Source organism: Diaporthe amygdali, assembly GCF_026229845.1.
Source record: "Diaporthe amygdali strain CAA958 chromosome Unknown NODE_6_length_1560011_cov_65_102424, whole genome shotgun sequence".
Classification (NCBI taxonomy): domain Eukaryota; kingdom Fungi; phylum Ascomycota; class Sordariomycetes; order Diaporthales; family Diaporthaceae; genus Diaporthe; species Diaporthe amygdali.
The window spans coordinates 689288-706773 of record NW_026517026.1 but is presented as its reverse complement, the minus strand read 5'-3'; the positions used below and the strand labels follow the sequence as shown (position 1 = coordinate 706773).

The 17486-nt window shown below is 55.8% G+C and overlaps 4 protein-coding genes across 4 annotated transcripts; 3 read left to right on the top strand and 1 right to left on the bottom strand.

Moving 5' to 3' along the window:
• Positions 1-975: 975 nt before the first annotated feature.
• Positions 976-2203, top strand: J7T55_000957 (dienelactone hydrolase; the record flags this gene model as incomplete). The annotated part of the gene is made up of 4 exons (XM_053140227.1): positions 976-1159; positions 1223-1272; positions 1340-2051; positions 2109-2203. 4 exons carry the CDS (start codon positions 976-978, stop codon positions 2201-2203), a joined length of 1041 nt encoding a protein of 346 aa, XP_052996607.1.
• A 2549-nt stretch (positions 2204-4752) lies between these two features.
• On the bottom strand, positions 4753-5761 carry J7T55_000956 (brca1 c terminus domain-containing protein; the record flags this gene model as incomplete). Its single annotated transcript, XM_053140226.1, has 2 exons — positions 4753-4870; positions 4989-5761. 2 exons carry the CDS (start codon positions 5759-5761, stop codon positions 4753-4755), a joined length of 891 nt encoding a protein of 296 aa, XP_052996606.1.
• Positions 5762-7464: 1703 nt separating this feature from the next.
• On the top strand, positions 7465-7665 carry J7T55_000955 (uncharacterized protein; the record flags this gene model as incomplete). Its single annotated transcript, XM_053140225.1, has 1 exon — positions 7465-7665. One exon carries the CDS (start codon positions 7465-7467, stop codon positions 7663-7665), a length of 201 nt encoding a protein of 66 aa, XP_052996605.1.
• Positions 7666-8610: 945 nt separating this feature from the next.
• Positions 8611-10391, top strand: J7T55_000954 (uncharacterized protein; the record flags this gene model as incomplete). Its single annotated transcript, XM_053140224.1, has 4 exons — positions 8611-8785; positions 9436-9533; positions 9647-9763; positions 9897-10391. 4 exons carry the CDS (start codon positions 8611-8613, stop codon positions 10389-10391), a joined length of 885 nt encoding a protein of 294 aa, XP_052996604.1.
• Positions 10392-17486: the final 7095 nt, after the last annotated feature.

Genomic DNA, 17486 nt, shown 5'->3' with positions numbered 1-17486 from the left:
TGGCAGAACGAGGCTTTCGTAGGCTTCTATTCTATTCCTGTTGTTGGTCGTTTTATTTCAAAAGATTTGTAGTTATTTTGTTAGCCACATATGAACGGTTGCAAATGTATGTATAGTACACGCATTCACGGGCTCTCCGAGCCCACTCGGCCATGCCATGTGGCCCTGATCATGCCACAGGTAACAGATTATTATTATTCCATTAAGAAAAGTGAGCTGAGGCTTACATATCTATAAATTTTTATGAAGAGGGTTTCAATGGCATCGCCGAGACCCCTTCAGCTTGGCTCGGCAGCTTGTCCACATTTCGCTGCTGCTCAACCTCGTTGGTATATCGCACATGACCCACCTCTGGCTGCATCCAATTGTCCATAATTTCAGTTCCGAAGTGAACAGAAAATATGGCATTTGAAAACTGGTTTAGATTCAGGGCAAAGAAAGTCCGGAACCTCTCGATCAACACATTAGCAAAGCCCATAGGTAACTATTACATTAAAACAATTCGTTGATCAATCCCTGGCCAATTTTTTATTATTATCCCTCATCCGTATATGAATCAATAATCTGTTCTGGTGTAATAGAGAAATATCCAGTCGTCGCTGTCCTTCTGCTTCGCTCCACGGCAGCTCCCTCGCTGAGCTTGTGGCATGTGGTCCAGGTACCTGTCACTTCGTGTGTCAGGAGGGTTAGACCCTAGAGCCACCTCCACGCCACACTGTAGACCCCTGATCCGCAACACCTGGGAGCTGCAGGTGACGTACTTGGCAGATGCGAGGGGTTGGTCGTAGGGTCGTGGGTCACAACGTATAGGTTGCCAAGTGATGTCTCACCATACTCCCCTTCCTACAAGCTTCACATCTGGCCAGAGACCCGTCTTAGTTGTTTGTGGCAGGGAACATCGATCATTCAAACATAAGCCCTCGCAAAGAACCCAAAGCCTCTATTCTACCACTCGCAAGGGATTCACCGACGACCATGACCAGCACCGACCCAGAGCTGGCTACCAAGGCGCCTGAGAGCGATGCTCAGGAAGACGTCCAGAAAGATGCTTCGAAAGATGCTCCCTCCGAGACACCAGCTGCTGCTACCGCTGCTCCCGCCGAGGAGTCGGCATCCCAGCCGAAGCTGTGCGATGACTGCGTAACTGACAGGCCCACTCGTACGTCGCCCTTGGTCCTGGAGAGCTATGCCAACTGCGAGAGCTAACATCGGATACCACCAGCAAGCGGCCCAGGCCCAACAGGCGAAGTCAGGAAGCTCAACGACATCGACGTGAGTCGTATCATGCCCCTTTGGCGCCGCTCGATCTCCATACTAATTCTCAGCCTCCACGTCCCAGGCCTACATCTCTAAGCCGTCCGACTACCCCCACGCCCCCGCCCGCCTGCTGCTGCTCCTGACCGGCGGCACGGGAGTCAAGTCCACAAACAACCAGATCCAGGCAGACAAGTTCGCCAGCGAGGGCTTCGTCGTCGTCATGCCCGACCTGTTCGAAGGCGACGTTGCGCCCAACTCAGCCACGGTCGACGAGGAACAGGCAACGCAGGGCGGCTCCTTCCTGGACAACTTCAAGATCAAGGCGGTTGAAGGCGTTAAGAGCTTCATGATCGACATGTGGCTGGCGCGCCACACGGAGGAGAAGGTGCTGCCGATCCTGCACAAGGTCATCGATGGTGCCAAGGACGAGTTCGCCGACGCGGTGAGCAACGGCGGCGGCGTCTACGCGGCCGGCTACTGTTTCGGAGGCCGGTATGTCCTGCTCCTGGCATCCGAGCGGAAGGCACAGCCCGGTGGAGTTTTTGGCACCGCGCAGAAGCCTGCGGACGAAGAGGCTGGGGCTCAGACAAGCGGGCCGTTCATCAAGGCTGGAGCGCTGGCCCATGCGACGCTGGTGGCGAGGGAGGACTTTGAGGGGCTGAAAGCTCCCGTCAGCTTCGTCTGTGTGGAGAACGACCCTCTCTTCCCGGATGATGTCCGCACGGCTGGAGAGGACCACATGTCTAAGCTCAATGTTGAGCATGAGGTTCAGGTCTACCCTGGAGTCCCACATGGTAAGTTGTCAGCTTGGAAAATTATACCCTGGGGATCTTGCTAATTCAAATGTGAAGGATTCGCTGTTGTCGGGGATTACGAAGATCCTACGATCAAGACTGCGCAGAGTACAGCGTTTGAGCAGATGTTGAAGTGGCTGAAGGATCACTGATGTCCTTCATTCCTGTTGCGTTCGAGGGTTGACATGGAATTTTCACGGCGTTATTGGGTGTCAGGTCAATAATCAGGAATTTTGATGCTTTTCTGAGCTTATCGCATAGTTTTAGGAAGCCTTTTCGGGTGAAATATACCTCCCATCGCAGTTCACGCGAACGAAACAAAGTAGCCTCTACCGTTTTCATGACACAGAATGTTGCTGTCGTTTGAGAATTTCATGGCAATCAGTCACTGCCTTGACATTGTCATTTGCAGCAGTCTAATTACAGTCCTCATTGGCCACACGAATCTGACTGAAGACAGGGACCGTAATCAATATGCGGCGGGCAAAGTTGCGCGCGCCACAGCCGTGTACTTCACCTTTGACCCAACCATAACTCCCTCAAGCCTCTCACTCCAATTAAGCATATGTCCTGCGAAGCGAGATGAGGCTGTGTTGGTCTAAAGAAATCGGTTGGCTCCTAGAACTGCAATGCCAGATCTGGGCTCTACAGCATGCCGGATCTCGCAGCGTGGAAGTCGTGGAGCGAAAAAATGCGTTTCTTCGTTGGGACTTTCACATGCGAGGGCGAGCCTCGCACGAACTACCTCGTGACAGTCACCGTTGGCTTTCCCCCGGCCTTGTCATTGTTTCACCCCCAAGACAAGCAAACAAGAGCGTCATCAAGTCACGTCCGACGGGCTAGACAAGTCCAGATGATCCTTGCTCGGTTTCCGAACCTCACCCTCACCACCACACCGGCGAAAGCGAGAGAGGATGTTCCGAGGCGGCCAAACATACATGACAGAGCCCCGTGCCAGAACAACAGCACACAAGACTTCAGCCCATCCCGATCTGGCCTAAGGCACCCTCGTATTTGCGTCTGGTGCGGTAGCAGCCGTCTGAAGTCGCAAGAGCACAAAGAGAGAAGCATTCCGGGGCACACATACACAGGTACGGATGACTCGCTGCTAGACTCGATCAGCCCAACCTTGGAAAACACAACGCTAGCACCTCCATTTTCCTACCTCTCACCGTGCAGTGAGTTGTGACACTAGATGTTCAAATGTATAGCTATGTGTCCCTGTCTTGTCCATCCCCAGCTGCTAAATACACAGGACCGTTATGCCGACATGAGGGTAAGGTTTTCCGTTCAGCCGCGCACGGAGAGATTAGTACCTGCTACGCCGGCAATAGGAAGTAAAAAAAGCCGTGCATTTTCCCTTCTCCCTCTTTACCCACCTCTCACTTTCACTGCGTTACACGTTGTCGGCTTCCGAGCTGTGCCTCCCTGTGCGACGGACAGGCACAGGCCCGTCGTCCCAGCACTGGGGACGCACACAAGAGCTGGGCGTAGGAGGGTACTGTACTCGAAACAGGCCGGTCCGTTGGAACCCATCGCCTTGTCCTCCGGTGCCGTTGTTGTCCTTGTGACCTGGTGGGACAGCCAGAGCCAGCCAGAGCCAGCCAGCCCCCATGGCCGAGCACCCGGCCAGCCGGCCAGCAGTTGGTGGTGGCAGTGGTCCGAAAATGGGGGCTATCTGGCTGCTGAAAGATGGACTTCTCAGCTGAGCTAGGATATACTGTCCAGTGGCGGTGATGCTTCAGACTGGCTGTATGAAACACACATGACGGTGTCTCCTTGCGGACGTATGCAAGAGGAATCATCCGGGGAAGGCTAGCACAGTTGGCACTGGTTCCAAGATTCCTTGCAGCCCGGGTTGCAGACGGTCGTACGACGAGGCGCGACAGTGGGTTGGGCGAGTTGACTAGGTGAGACCCGTTAATCTATTTGTGCGACCCGGGAGGCAAGTCGGGAGATCATGGCTGGAGGGCGGAGGGAGGAGCTGTGGAGGAGCTTGTCCGGCTTTGATCACATCGTCTGGTCCTGATGAGATTATCAGTTGTCAAGTACAATACTTCACATCAGTGTCACTCTCAAGGTTTGGGGACAGTATGGGGATACTGTGCCTGTATTCACGGTTCCTAGCTCGGGGTATGCAGGTGTTGATAAAGCCGAAACCTGTATGGAGCTTTGTATGAATGAGTTATACCTCATCCTCATTCAAGTGACTTGACTCTAAAAAGAAATATGTCGCTTAGCAACAAGGGAACCAATAACTGTCGGCCGGAACATGACACCAGGGAGTTTCCCATCAAAACCTTAGAGGACTGACCCACGCCGTTGAATTATTCCACGCCCTAATCCTTCCTTCCTTCCATCCATTCTATGCAAGAGTCCGTGTCCAAAAAACGCCACTGATGCCCGTCGTACTGTTCCCCGTGAACAGAGCTGGTCCATGTCGCATGCGAATGCATCCGCCCCTTTCCCGTCTACACCAAGATATGCATCATGCTGTGCTCTAGCGCCAGCGGGCTCTGAGTTCTTTGGACAGAACCACAGCCTGTCATGGTACACAAGGGCCGCGCAAAGATAATATTATGTTGGAGGGTCGCCTTCCCCCGCAGCAAACATTCGTCTCTTCCCCCAAGGCATCTCCAACCGAGATGGCTGGTTATTGCTAGCCAACCCGTGATGCTCGGGATCCCTTTCCGCCAGTCCGTCACGAAGACGACTTGGAGAAGGTGCCATAGACACTTGGTTGTCCCTTAGAGGCAACCTTCAGGTTTGCAAACCTTGTCTCGGGCAGACGACGGCCAGCCTTGACACTTTCGAGGACCCTTTGCCCCGTTAGCAACAGTTCCAACGGGAAAAGGAGTAGGAGGGTCCCTGTGAGAGACTGCCCCAGGAATCAGGCCATAGGAACAACCACCCAGAGGCCTCATGTCACACACTCACCACTCAACGCCAACATATTTCACGCCGCAACCCCCAACCCGCCGGATCTCCTTCTCCAGCTTGCCACCCGCCAGCCCACCGCCGGCGCCGCCATTAGGCCCCGAGGGCTTACCCAGAATGACGTGGGTGACCTGCCTCCTCCCCAGGTGGATCGACATACGCGCCCCGTTCTGGGCGAGGAGGTGCTTGAGCTTGTGATCCGATATGAGCGGATGGGTGCCCCCGTTGACATAGATGACGAGACCGTCGAATATCTTACTGCTGCTGGTGCTGCTACTGCTGCTCTGTCCCTCTGCATTTGGTGCTGCCTCGCCATGCTCACCCTCGTGCTGATGTAAGGAGTTCACAGGCTTCTCGTCTGCTGCCCCGCGACTGTCTTCGTCTTGTTCTTTTTCCTCCCTCTCCCTGGAGAGCTGCTTCTCTGGTGGCCTGCTCGCTTGCCGGCTGCTGCCCTGGCTCATCGTCCCAGGCTTCCTCAGCATGTCCATGACGCTGTTGGTGGCCCTCGCCCTGACCTCCTTGGGGATTAGGATCTGCCGCTCCTCATCAAAGTCCTCCGAGCCATGGCCTACACGGTCTGAGAGCCGGTCGCCGCCAGAGTGGCCGCCCTCGAGCTGGTTCTGCAGCTTCCATGTGCGGTTGTCTCGCCAGCCCTGGGGGCCCTTGGTCTCGGCGCGCTGATGGCCAAGTGCGACCGAGTTCCACGGGTCAAAGTTTCGGCCATACTTTGGCTCAGCAGCCTTGGGGATGGTTGGCTTGGTCGGTGGTGGCATGTTTCCCGCGTAGAAGACAGCTGCTCGAAAGCAGCTGGCCGTAGCTTGTCGATGATCCTCTTGGTCTGATCACGCGCGTGCCCATCTCATGACAGTATCGTCGCTTGAAGACAATTTAGCTGGGTTTATTGGCCCATAGACATTCTAGAGCAGACCAACGTTGTCGTGAAGCACCGCAGCCCGTTCTTTGCCGTTGCTATTGGTGACGCCACGACACGGTCTTCCCGCGCGTCCTAGTGGCGCCGTCAAAGGGCGCCATCTTCCCGCAGCGCCTCGCGAAATCACATGAGCAAATCTCACTCATCTAGTCTTACACAACGCATTCTCACTCTCACTCTCGCCATCACTCACAACCGTTGGCTTCACTTCTCACACTGACGCCTTACTAGGACTGAAAATGGCCTCAGCATCGCCAGATTCATGACTGGGTATGTCTTGTGGTCGGATTATGCCTCTCGGTAGGTCGTCCGAAATGAAACGAATACCCCTCTATTTCACACGTACAATCCCCGTCGTCTCTTTGCCTCCCACTTGGTCCCATTCCACTTCCAGCCCGACCTTGAGAAAAAGAAGCTCAAGCCCTCCGTCTTGTGTAGCATCGCGTGCCGATGATCACAGCGTCGAAACACGCCCTGCAGGGCATATGCACAGTTGACATTTCGACATGGCTCGGGGCTGGAGGGGCAGATGGGGTGGCCGTACATGCTCATCCGTCTGTCATAGGTGTCTCAGTCTCAGGCCAGCAGGCAGGCAGGCTGAGCCTGAGCCTGAATGCTGATGGCTGGCTGGCCAGGCTGGCAACCAGCAGCAGCAGCAGCAACAGCAGCAGCAGAGAACCCAGAAACCTGGGACTACCTAGAAGCATATCTGCGAACCCATCTCATCTGATTACACCCGCGCTCAAGGTTCGGTCGTCCAGCATGCTGCACTGTCAATCATACATTTGTGCTCTGCAAGCCATCCCACGTTTGTCTTGGGCGCACGACGGCAGTTGCGGTTCAGGACAGCTGGAGCCCAACAGCTGCGGTGGAAGTGGTTATTCCCCCCCATCGCGTGCCTCGTGTGCGTGCTCAAGGTTTCTCGCACATCAGACCAGACACGACCAGACACGACCAGAACACATCAGACCGGATACAATGGCATCACAAACAGGGCAGGGCCGGGCCAGGCCAGGCCAGGCCTCGGCAGCGCAGGGCACAGGATAGAACCTCCTCAGGCCCTGGACCCAGGAGAACGCGATCATACCATAGGGTCAGTGCATCAGTGTGTGTTCTGTTCCACGATTCTGGTTGCAGGCCGACCCCTCGTCCCGTCCCCCAAGGCCCCAAGGCCCCAAGGCCAGCAGCCCAAGACTGATCTCCCGCCCCCCTCCCCCCCGGGCATCATGCAATGCGGGAAGGCAACCAGCCAGGAGGGAAAGGATGTGCATGCGCTGGGTTTCGGGGCGCATTGTCAGAGAGGTTGATGCTGCGTGCGCACGTACTTCGCCGTCGTATTCAAGGCTGTCTGATCCGACAAGTGACGGGCGGGAAGAAGGGAGCGTGGGTTGAGGTTAGGAGCACCAGCAGCTCGTCTCCAGCCCGCGCCCGGTATCCCAGCTCAGCACGTTTTTTTCCCTCTGCTTCCCGTCATCCACAGCAGACGGGTAGGCAAGGCGAGGCGAGGCAATGTAAGGCAATGTAAGGCAAGGCAGGGGAATAGCAATGCTTCTCCATGCAAATGCTCAAATTCTTCTGGCTCGCCCAATCTGCTGGACTTGGCACGAGGAGCAGCAGAAGCAGGAGGAGGAGGAGGAGGAGAAGGAGGAGAAGGAGGACTCCAGCCCTCCCATGCGCGGGACAACGGCCAGCAGCCCTCGTCCCGCTCCAGAGGTGCTGGTGCTTGGACGGTGTGTTCACGCATAACCCATTGTGTTAATCATGCCATGCCTCTGCCTCCCGTGATTGACCTCGGGTGGTGCTGCCAGGACTGCTTGCTTCTGCTCCTCGCTCGCCACTCTCTCTTACCTCTGCCTCCCTCCCCCAGTCCCGTGCGGCACCCCGGTGGTTCATGCAGGTGGTGCAGGCAGAGCGAGGGGACCCCCAGCCCCCAACCAATCGACTGCAATTGGGAGGCGCAGCGCAGCGCAGCTCAGCTCATGTCAAGCAACGTCCTCCCCTCCTCCTCCTGGCTGTCTATCGCCTGTCACATCATCAAGTCAAGGCCGTGGCGAGCTGGCCACCCCCCGGAAACCTGGCAAATGGGATGTTCTCCCCGCCCGCGAGCTGGGAAGCTGGAACAACACTCACCCCCCTCCCCTCCTATCTAGTGGGATCTTCTTGTTCTGGGTGAATCCTTCCCTAACACCCCCCCTCCTGCCGTGTAATATAAAAGTGACCTCTCAAGTTTCTTGACCGGCCCATGTCGAAATGTCTCGCCCGACCGAGGACGAGCAAGCCCGATGCCTGTCCGTCTGGCTGTCTGGCCTATCTTTCGGTCGAGCGCGCCACATTTCCCCCTCCTCTTGAAGTGAACCCTAGCCAGAGCGGCACATGGTAGGTGGCAGAGTTAGCCTTTCGGCATAAACCACCACCTGCAAAGGATCGTTCCGAGAATGGCTCCCTCCGTCGGGGCTAGCGGGGGGAGAGGGCGGGTTCGAAACCGCAAATCAGGACAAACCCGGACGAGGGTTTCCCTCGCGCGCATCAAACGCCTCTTGGCCCGGGAACAACCCTCCTCTTCCCTTTCCCACAGCGCTGAAATGGACATTTCGCGGCGGCCGCACACCGAGATGGTGGTGGCCCCAGGGCTGATTTAGAATGGTAACTCAAACGACTACAGGGCCGGGGCCCAGAAAAACCCCTGTGCTTATGAGCGAGAAGGGGAAGATCATGGGCAATAGCCGGGTCAACCGCTGTTATTTGACGTCTACTTCCTCCACGGGTGAAGTCATTGTGATGCACCGGACACCCACCCCACGACGACGCATCACGGGATTTGAGTTGCTGGCGAGGCCAATCGACGAGTCCACGGGCCGTCCCAGCTGTTCGCATAAAAGGAAAAAGGTCTGCATCAGGCGAACACGCCCGAGCGAGAGGGCCCCTGGTCGTGGACTTTACCGCACTCCGTTTTATATCCTACAAACGTCACGTAGTTGCGAGCCCACTCGAGATCAAAGCGCCCGCCAAATAAATCAAACATCTGCTTTCATAATTCTTTGTAAGTTGAACTGTACTATAGATATTTCACATTCACAGGTGACGTGAGGCACTGCTCTTTTCTTAGAAGTCATCCATGACGGCACAGGTAACAGATATGATCACCCGTGACAACTCACAAACCTGAATGTAAGTCTCACCGTTCTACACACCCCTCCTACATACCGGGTATCTATCTACGTGTACATCTCTCTTCCCGGTTCGACCTAGACACACAACAATTTACGCCTCCGTCCAGCATAAGACAGGGTAGGATCGCGGCGTTGAAGAAATCCAAATCTCGAACCACCAAAAAAAGAAGGTCCGCTGACCGCAGACGGAGCGGACCATGCAAGATCATCGAGATAGGCTTTTCGCCCATCCCTTCCTATCCAACAAGCCCCGTCCGTCCCATCGCTGACCGGGTTCCTGGAGAGGTAGCCAAACGCGTGATCTGCGAGGGGGTCCAAATCTGACCGACGCTGGCACAGCGTCAAGCAAGCAAGCAGCAGCACGGCGCGTATGTAGCCTTGGGGCGCCGGGCGATCGCACAGCATAACCGGTGGGTCGGGCAAAGGGGCGTTGAGGATGGCTATGTATGGTAACAGTAGTAGTAGCAGTAGCAACGTCCAGTACAGTTGTAGGCTAATCACCAACAAAAAACCCAACGTAAGAACGCGCCGCATTTTGCATGAACTCAAAATTACAGTTGCATCGCTTGAAGGGTCGCGGGCTGCTCATCTTCTCGCCGTCCCACAAAGACCAGGGCGCTTGCGAGAGGGAGGAGGCGAACCGCGCGAACCTTCAAATCCAAACCCCAGAGGAGGTAGGTCGGTCGGCCGGTCGGACAGCGTCCCCAGCGGAGGTCATACAGCCTGGGCAGGAGGGAGAAGGCCGGGGAGTTTTTGCCCTCATCTATCTCGAAAGAGGTGCCGGTCGCATCGCATCGCATCGCATAGCGCCTTCGCACCGCAGCAGCAGCAAAGCAGCACACACAGGCACAACAAAAAGAGAGCTACTGTAACAGGGAGGCACAGCTCAAGAGAGATTGTGCATCCCCCACCACCCCACCCCTCAAGCCCAAGTCCATCTCGCCCCGGAGGGACAGGAGGGAGCACAGGACCGCTCGCTTCCTCTCCTCTCTCCAAAGTCCCGCCCAACACGAAAATCAGGACCGGGAAGGGGGAGGATCGGCGGCAAGCAGCGTACAAAGGGTCGTGGCCATGTACCAGTGTACCGTAGAGCCCCGGCCCACTGCTGCCGCGGCGCGCACAGCAGCTCCGTTTTCCTGCCCTGCCTTCCCGTTATGCGCATCATACGTGCATCCGCAGGATGGCAAGCACAACACGGACGGTGCAGCGGCGGCGGCAGCAGCAGCAGGCAGCGGGCATAAGCACAAGGGAGCTTTTCCAGGCCGCGGCGCCGGAGACGCCCGTTTCGTCAGCACCTTGTGAGACCGGGGGGTCTGAGGAGCGAGAGGAGGAGCATCAGCAGCAGCTGGGTGGGGGGAATTACAGGTCGCCATCCTCGGAGAATACTGTAATCCGCAGTCGAAGGCGGTTTGTTGTTATTGTCGTTGTTGTTCGCCCACGGGGTGGATGGATGGTCCAGACCAGGCTGCCAGCCAGCCATCGAGCCAGCCAGCCAGCCCACCCCCTTCTCCTCCTCGCGTGATCATCATCGCAGGAGGGAAAGGGGGGAGAAGGCCGCCTTTCAAGAGACCCTAGAATAGTATCGCCAGACCAAAAAAAGTGAACACCATCACACACGCAATCTAAATGGTGTGGAGGGACAACGCACGTCGTGCCGCAAATACCACCTCGTTGAGGATCATTGCGGCCCTTGCCCACACACAGAGCGAACCCCTGGAAGGCTGGGCAGGCGGGAAAGAAAAGATTGGAACCACGCCTCCATGCTGAGTTGTCTAGTGTCCTTTTTCTTGTCTCTTTTGTCTCCCGGCCTGGCCAGCCTGGGTGAGTTGTAAGTAGTCAAGGCGAGACCCCATCTCCAGATGATCGAATGGGAGGGGGGTGCGAAGGAATTATATGGAACCCCTTGCCCCCCCTCCATCATTTTGAGCCTGCCGCCCTGCCGCCCAGTACAGTAGCGTTCCTGTACGCTGCACCAGGTGCAGGCGGCCAAATGTCCTGTGCAGTTCCGGTGGCCTCGCTTGTGCAGCCAGGTGGCCACCTCCCCTCCCTTTCCCGTTTTTTTCCTCCCCTCTAGCATGTGCTGCACGATTAGGGCGCGGCTCCGTCAGAAGTGAAAGGTGCTGTACGTAGAAAAAGACGGGACCTTGCTTGATCGGGAGAATAAAGACAGAAAAGACGAAAGACATTCCTTTCCGCCTTCTAGCAGGCCGGGGTTAGGATGCCTGCATGTGTTCAAGGGAAGACACGCTGGTGTCTCCCCTCCCGCCCAAACATGCAGGCCCTCGTTGCAGCTGCAGCAGACACGCGCTCGCAGCTGTTCCGCAACCTTTTTGTTCCTCATGCTTGTCATCTAACACGACGCGATGCACCGCGAGATCGTTGTCTTGAATCGGACATACATGACCGGAGCAGAAACATGCAGTTAGTGTCTGTCAAGTTAGAGTGCATGACTTGTGCTGTAGGTGAGTTTGTGTATGTGTGTGCAGACTAGAAGAATTAGGCAGGCAGGCAACAGTCATCTTCCGCTGTCAGAGCCTGTGTGGGCAAATGTATGTGCCCAGGCAGTCCAGGCCGCTAGACTAGAGCGACACTCGACACCGGTCATGTCGTAGCTTTCCTTGTATCGCAGGCTAATGTGCCAACATGTCACCCCGTATTGTTCTTGCATGCGGGAAATAAGGCAGGAAGAGGGCAAGCCAGATCGCCCGCACAACACAACCCTGGCGGATCCGGACGGGGACTACTGCTGCCACGACGCTGCACTGCAGCTATCCCGACTGCCCACGCTTGCGGGCGGAGGCATTAGATTTGGTTTGGTGCGCTCTAGAGATCCGCCCCCGTCGCCGCGACGTGATGAGCAGCAGGCAGGCAGGCCGGCTGGCGGGGGGGACGGGGAGAGGAGGGGGCCTGGGCCCTGGGCCCTGCAGATAGCAAGTCCACACACGCAGTATGCGAGTGCGCGGTACATGCTGTACGTACATTGGACGGGGTACTGTTACCGTCCTGACCCGGGCAGATATCCCATTGGCACCGACGACGACCAGCTTGCCGAAAAGGGGAGGCGAAGTTGAGATGGACGTCCGGAAGACTCCTTGCGGAGAAGAGGCTGGGTCTCGAGGCTGGGTATTTCGTACGTACCACAGTAGACCGTTGCGAGAAAAAGCAAGTCCCAATATAACGAGGGGCCCTGACCGTCGCACAAAGGGTGTGCACCCCCATCGACTTTTCGTCAATTGTCTCAAACCCGAGATCCTTCACGAGCTTGCGACCTTCCCAACCTAGCCGCGACCCCGGTCAGGTGGTCGTGTCGAGTGAGTCCAGACAGGAAAGGATTCGATGTTTCCCAAGTGGCCAGTGAGAGAGCAGATAGAGACAAGGAGGAAGGCGTCTTTCAGTACAATATCGTCAGTTAGATTTGAACCGCTTGTTCGGCTCATTCCAGTGCTCCAAGCGGAGCAAGACGCGAGCCCTGCATGGCGGCTGGCAAGGATCGACTCGACGTCACAGCCGACGCACACCGGTTGTTCCAATTCGGAACCTTGGAAACAGGGTTGGGGTTCCAACAGTATCCACTGCTGCAGTGATGGATGTGGGAGCCTGGACCACTGAGATCAGCGATTCCGAAGCGGTCCAGCCATTGATTTCCACGTGAGGACCTCACTGACGGCCGAGCGAATAGCTCACCCCTTCCTGTTTGACTGACAGACACTGCAAGGAACAGGGAGCAAGGATCAGAGAGCGAACAAGACGGCGGCCGGGGAGCAGAGAAAAAGAAAGAGGGAAAAAGGTGTATTTTCTTGAAATTCCATTGGCTGGAAGCCCAGGCCCAAGTTGGGTGTGCCTATCGGCTCTTTTCGAGGCATCTCGGGAGCGTGTGATAGAGCCGCCCCTGACCGTGTTCAAGAAGAGCGGTGAGATGTGCACTAAGCTTCTTTGGTATCTGGATATCACCTCACTAAGAGGCGCCGCAACAGAGGCCACGGTGCGGCAACCATCGAGAGGCGAACCCTGTCGGGTACTGTGGGGTGTGCAGGAGACAGAGTACACAGTACATGGTACGGCCTCAATTGTCAAGATAGAACGGGTGGCTTGACATGTGAGGCAGACGCGAGGCTCGAGATCTCATACTGGAGGACCCTCTCATGATATCGGCACGCTTCTGCCATGCAAGATTGGCCTTCCGTGCGAGCCACTCACGGGGATCTTCTCGGCGTGCCATCGTGCCTTGTCGTCCGTTCGGACTGCATCAAACCGTCGTCTCTGCAACTACGGCTGCTGCACAGTAGCGTTTGCGCAGAGGCAGTTCGTGATGCAAGGAGAGATCCGAAGCTTCTTCTACATGAGACGATTAGTCTTAGTAGCTGCAGGCGAAGGTTGGCAAACCCGAAAGACTAAATCCTCTGTATATCACGGCAAATGCACAATAGCCCGGGAGTTTGAGAGCTTACGTCCAGAGACACACCGCAGAGTAGGGTGTTTTTCGAACGACGATCCGTCGTCAGGTCTTCCGCCAAGCCATTGCAGCCATCAGCATGTCGTGCGCTCCCGCGAATCTGAACTCCTCGAAGGTTTGAAATCTTCATCACGTCACCGCCCTCAAGAGAGAGAGGGGGGAGGGGAGGTGCACTGTGAGAGCTAGAACCGAAGCCACATTTCTCTAGCTCAAGAGTGCCCACCCTCCAGCCCGCCGGCCGGTAGAAGAGACAATAGCATATGATCCCATGTGTAGTAAAGGCGGAAAGCGGACCGTCTTGCAGCCTTCTCTATAGCAAATTAGGTCTGGTCCAGTGTCTCTCCCAACCCTACATTTTGCATGGGATGGTCTGACTCTCGAGTCGTGGCACATACTTGGGGCCGAGTGACACGCATTGACAAGTCTTGCTGACATGGAAAAGTAAAGATAGAAGTGACCAGGTCGGCGTCGACACAAATATCGTTCGATGCAGCCGTTGCCGTCATCTTCTTTGTCACCCGCATTGGTTTGAACGTATTCAGAGGTACTCCGTACTTCCCAACCTCTTGGATTCCCCTCATCGATACTTCCCCAACTTTGAGGCCGTACGGGAGGCGCCAGCGTACCAATGTGGAAAAACTTGTGGTGTGGGCTTGAAGACGTGGTTCTCGTTGATTGGATTACTTGTGGCCGTTTCTCGTGACCACAATCAACGACATCGGGAGGCTGGCGCGAGCTCAAAGCTCCCCTGTGAAGCCAAACCCAAACGAGCATCAAAGATGGAGTGTCTTCAATGTCAGCCTGTCAACTTGTCGACACCAAGTCTCTTCTAAAGTGGCGACATCGATCGAACACCATGAAGTAAAGAGAAGGGCGCCATATCATCTCTTTGCGATGTCACCCCTGTGGTCTGAAGGAGTGACAGCTATCGTGTCTGATTATCGTCCTCTCGGCATGTGTGCTGATATTCCTAGGGCTCGTATATGGCGTTCAGGAGCATGCCGGCAGACTGAGCTGATATCTCAGGGTGAAGACCCGTGCCGCGGGATCGACACAATCGATTCAGAGCACACCCGCATGACTTCTTGTCGATAAGTGCCCTCAACCTTTAAGACACGGGAAGTCAATGGCCGCAGCCGTCTTCGAACCTTCCAGAGTCTGTAGAGGTCAGCTTTGATCCAAACGTATGATGCCAAAAGTGCTTGTGCAACGCGGCGCTCAACCGCCATATGGCGCCTATCGTGCTGTTGAGACAACGTCCTCCGCCAGCCTTGTTCCCGCAACAGGTGGCCCCAATCCTGCGGGTGGAGTGTGTCCGTAACAATGTGATATTTGTGGCGAGCGACTGTCTGGCTGGCCACCGACGAACCGAAGAAGCCTGCCCCAGAGCGGTAGGATGTCAAATGCCTGAGGGGCACACGGAGGCTAGCCGGAGGATCCAGAGAGACCCATGCCGTGGATGTAACTGCTACAAAGACGGCTTAATCTAACTTGAAAAGGCTAACAACCATGGCCATGAGGGGAGCAGCTGAAACGTCCCAGCTTGGCACCGTGGAGCCCACGGCCCACCAAGGGCTATTGATTGGACAAGTTCCAGACGTACATAGCCGCTGTGCATTTGCATGCAAGTGTTGAAGACCACCCACCCTCTTACCCCTGCCTATTCCATCTCACGATGAGAACTCAGAGGGCTGCAGGGTTTAGTGAACGTCTGTCGGGATGGGCCAGTTAAGAAAAGATGCAGTCGCATCCCGTACCTGCGCAGGCCCGCAACTGGACGCAGGCACAAGCAGCAACAGAGATGCTCTAGACAGAATTATTGTCATCGTCAGATTTGAACGGGACTTGCGAGCGGCATTTTCAACACCCATAGGAGCCAGTAAAAGCCCCTTCAAGATGTTCAAACTGGGAAAGGAGGACCATAATCCGGTCACGGGATAATGGCTCTTCTGCTTCGCTCTTCTCTGGATCCGAGATACCCTGCTCCCTGTGATGGCGGAAGACTTGCAGCACGGCAGGGTCCTGGACATGAGGATCGTGCCGAAGCCTGGGGCTCGGTGTGGTAATGTGATTAGATCGCAATAGCCAGATTGGACCTATCGAACGACAAGTTTTTGCGAAGGTGGCGGGCGCCGATCCCAGAAGCCCTCTCGATATTGATGAGGACATGAATACTGGCGTTTCGGATCGGCTTCCTCACGGCTTGAATCCCTCATATCTGGGCTCCGTGGAGGTTGTCTCGTGGAGTCGTGCTCTGCTTATGAAACCATTGCGAAAGCCAGGTCGAGATTGGCCATGCTTGCAATCGGTCACCCATCTCAGCCACGAATAAAAGCCCAGCAAAGACCTTGCGAGTCATTCGAATCCTCATCGCAGGCTCCAACCCTACGGCATCTGTCACGCCCACCGCTGCGAACCGCCTCTGACCCCCTCCATCATCTGATGATGGCTTCCGAGCAAAGTTTACAGTAACCTTGTCTGACGGCAACCAGCGGCAGATCTGCCGAAGTCTTGCGAGCAAAACAACGGGCCCGACACGGACATGACTCTCGTCATCTCACAGGTCCGAATAATCGAATCGCCTTGGTATTGCATACGGGCTGGATCGCAACGTTGAGACAAGACTGCCCAAGAAACGTGAATGAGACCTGGGCCTCTTTTCGTGTAGATGATCTTCGATGTCATGCTTGATGTAGTTGCCCGGATGTCATGCATGTGAGGCGTGAGGCTCAAAGTCCACTGTTTGGTGTCAGCACATGACAAGCAAGCTCACGCACATGTGTTGCGGGGTCGCGGACGGGTGCGTTCCCTCTCGTTGGGGCACGCCTGTAGCCAGTTGGATGAAGAAGTGAAAGAACTGATTGCGTGGGCTATGTACCGGCAGAAGTCATCCCCGCTCCCACTCAACGCCCATGCACGGCACAGTCCAGTCCAGATCTAAATGGGGCGCCATCGCTGCACTGCACGAGCTGAATGTCAGTAGGCTGAAGTCCATTTGAATGGGGTACCGGGGACGTCTCGACAACAAATCTTCCACAGGTAGAAGGATTCAGTCTCACAACGAATTGGAACTCTGGGCGGGGGGGGGGACTCTCCAGCCAATTGGCCCGTCTGGGTTGGTTGACCATCAATAGAGACATGATTACTGTGTGCAGTCTTCTCAGCCGCGCTGCCATACTAGCTAATTGTAGCACCCATTCACCCAAAGGTGTGGAGTGAAACATTGGAGTTGTTGTGAGGTTGGCCGAGCTGACCAACTTCATTGCCTGTCCGACGACGTCGGCCAATTATTTTTAAGTAAAGTGCGCGATGTCAGTGTCCCGCTAATGTACTGCGGGAAGAGTACAGATCCGTCCCCACTCGATGATCGCCAAAACCTGAGACCCAGGAGCCAGTCAGTAGCCCCGGCGTCGGTACGAAGCCTTGAAAGTAGCTCGTACCGGGTTGGGGAGGGGTGTTGAGAAAAGCGAAAAAAGGACGCACAAGCCCTCGAGCCCACCGGCCCACTGACCCACCAGCCCACCCAACCTCAGCGGACCTTGTCATGGGGGCTCGGGCCACTCTGTGTCGCGGCTTAGAATACTTTGGATAGAGGGCAAAGGGCAGCCTGATGAGAAGGTAGCGGTGCGACACAATTAAATCGATACCGGCTCCACGAGATCCGGGTTGCTTTTTGGAAGATAGCTGAAGCCTTTGGCACTGAGTTGGCCCTACTTGCGTGTCGCAGGACCACTTCATTGGGCATTTATGGTAATTCGCACACGTTCATTGACAGACAAATTACTTGTCGAGCCAACTCCCCAACCTGGGTTATGCCAGGACTCCGACTGGGCGATTAAGAAGCACGCTATCAGGCTACCGCGACCCCCTTTTTTCTTTTCTTTCGCTTTTTGCGACAAGATTCTGTACCGCCGTTGAGCAGCAATGTTTTGACATGTTCCTTG